This window comes from Chinchilla lanigera, unplaced genomic scaffold, assembly GCF_000276665.1.
Source record: "Chinchilla lanigera isolate Chin_1 unplaced genomic scaffold, ChiLan1.0 scaffold00015, whole genome shotgun sequence".
Taxonomy (NCBI): domain Eukaryota; kingdom Metazoa; phylum Chordata; class Mammalia; order Rodentia; family Chinchillidae; genus Chinchilla; species Chinchilla lanigera.
The window spans coordinates 15,045,715-15,047,435 of NW_004955416.1; the positions used below are offsets into that span (position 1 = coordinate 15,045,715).

General features: G+C 48.9%; 1 protein-coding gene across 4 annotated transcripts in view; it reads right to left on the minus strand.

The window, feature by feature from the left end:
- The window catches only part of Prc1 (protein regulator of cytokinesis 1), a 22,339-nt gene extending 22,095 nt beyond the window's left edge, over positions 1-244 (minus strand). For 3 of the 4 annotated variants that reach the window (XM_005381521.2, XM_005381519.2, XM_013512475.1), the window contains exon 1: positions 98-243. In XM_005381521.2, coding sequence (XP_005381578.1) covers positions 98-108 — 11 coding nt within the window. In that variant the 5' untranslated portion in view covers positions 109-243. Of the gene's footprint in view, positions 1-97 lie in introns of all 4 variants that reach the window. The other variant, XM_005381518.2, reaches the window with a different exon arrangement.
- Between the last annotated feature and the right edge of the window lie 1,477 nt (positions 245-1,721).

Below are 1,721 nucleotides of genomic sequence, written 5' to 3' on the forward strand. Positions count from 1 at the left end.
CGCGAGCCCCAGGCCGCCGTCGGAGGGCCCTCGGACCCCGCGCCTGTAACGGGCGCCGCCCCCGCCCGCGGCCCTCCCACTCCCCTGCGCCCCGCACCTTCTCCTCATGGCAGACGCCCCACCCAGTCAGCTGGGAGTCGAGACCCCCGAGCTCCTCCACGCGGGTCTGAACGCAGCCGCCACCCGCAAACGCTGACTGCCCGGCTCCACCTAGTTGCTCCGCGAGCCGTTGGGCGCCGCGGAATTTCAAAACGAGCCCGGCAGCACGCAGCTCGGCGATTGGCGCTGAGTCCGGACGCTCGTGGCGAAGCCCCGCCCCGGCCCCGCCCCGCCCTGCGGCGCCGTCGCGCGGCGCTGATCTCAGTGTTCGCGGGTCGTGTGAACTGCTTTTCCTCAATCCTCTAGACTCAGAGAACCTAGGAAATGACCTTCGGTGGGAATGTTCCCCAGATGTAGGAAACCGTACACCAAAGGGGGAGGGAAGGAACCTAGGGGCCTGATAGCGCTCTAGATAAAGCCATTAATCACGACAAACCTGTTCGGTATTATCGCCATTTCACAGAGAAAATTCTCAAAAAGACTTGAGTAGCCTGCCCAAGTCACATGATCGGTGAATAAGTTGAGATCACCTGGGCATTCTTTTCAAATTACATGAGTTTGTTACAAGAAAACTCTGAATTTGAAATGGACATCAAAGTACATTGGTATCCTTTTCTGTCTGAACGTTACTAATATCCCTAAATGCACACATATCACATTTTTTCATAATGATTCAGGGTTGCATAATTCCTGGCATAGTTATTTTATAACTCAATTATTTCTCTATTGATATGTAGATGATAATTTTTTAAGATAACCTTGGGATATTTTCATAGATAAATCTTTGCTTCTTGCATTACTTTTTGTGACTGATTCCTACAAGGGCGATGCTTTCTTTTAGTTGGGTTTTTTAAATTATTTATTTATTTAATTTATTTTTTGTCTTTTTTGAGACAGGGTCTCGCTATGCAGTTCAGGCTGGCCTTGAACTCACTTTGTAGCCCAAGCTGGTCTCGAACTTGCAATGATTCTCCTGCCTCAGCCTCCTGAATGCTGGGATTACAGGTGTGCATGACCACACCCAGCCTTGATGCTCCCTTTTAAACGCGGTTGTACAGTATGTATTAGTTCTCTGCCGGCTGAGCCTCCCGGGCCCTTCCACTTACCCTCAGCAGTGCTGAATACTACACTGTACTTTTAAACCTCATCCTTTAGAAGGAACAAAAAGGCACTTCTTTGGTTCATGCTTGTTTGATTAGAGTCTGCACTTGCACATTTTCATGTACCAGCCAACTGTAACTTCCGTAAATTCTCATCACTTGCCTTTCCCCCAAAGGTAAAGATGCTTGGCCTCCCCTCCAGAGTCATTATTTTCTTACTTTCAAAAAAACTTCATCAGTGCTTCCACTGCCTCTTGTCAGCAGTTTGCTGAATATTCACACCAATCCAGGAACCATTTCTTTCTTTTCTTTTTTTTGTCTTTTTAAGACAGGGTCTCACTGTGCAGTTCAGGCTGGCCTTGAGCTCACTTTGTAGCCCAGGCTGGCCTCAAACTCCCAACAATCCTCCTGCCTCAGCCTCCCAAGTGCTGGGATTACAAGGAACCATTTCTGAAATTTGTTTTCTTTTGTTTTGTTGGAGTTTTTGAGACAGGACCTTGCTACGTAGCCCAGGCCCACCTC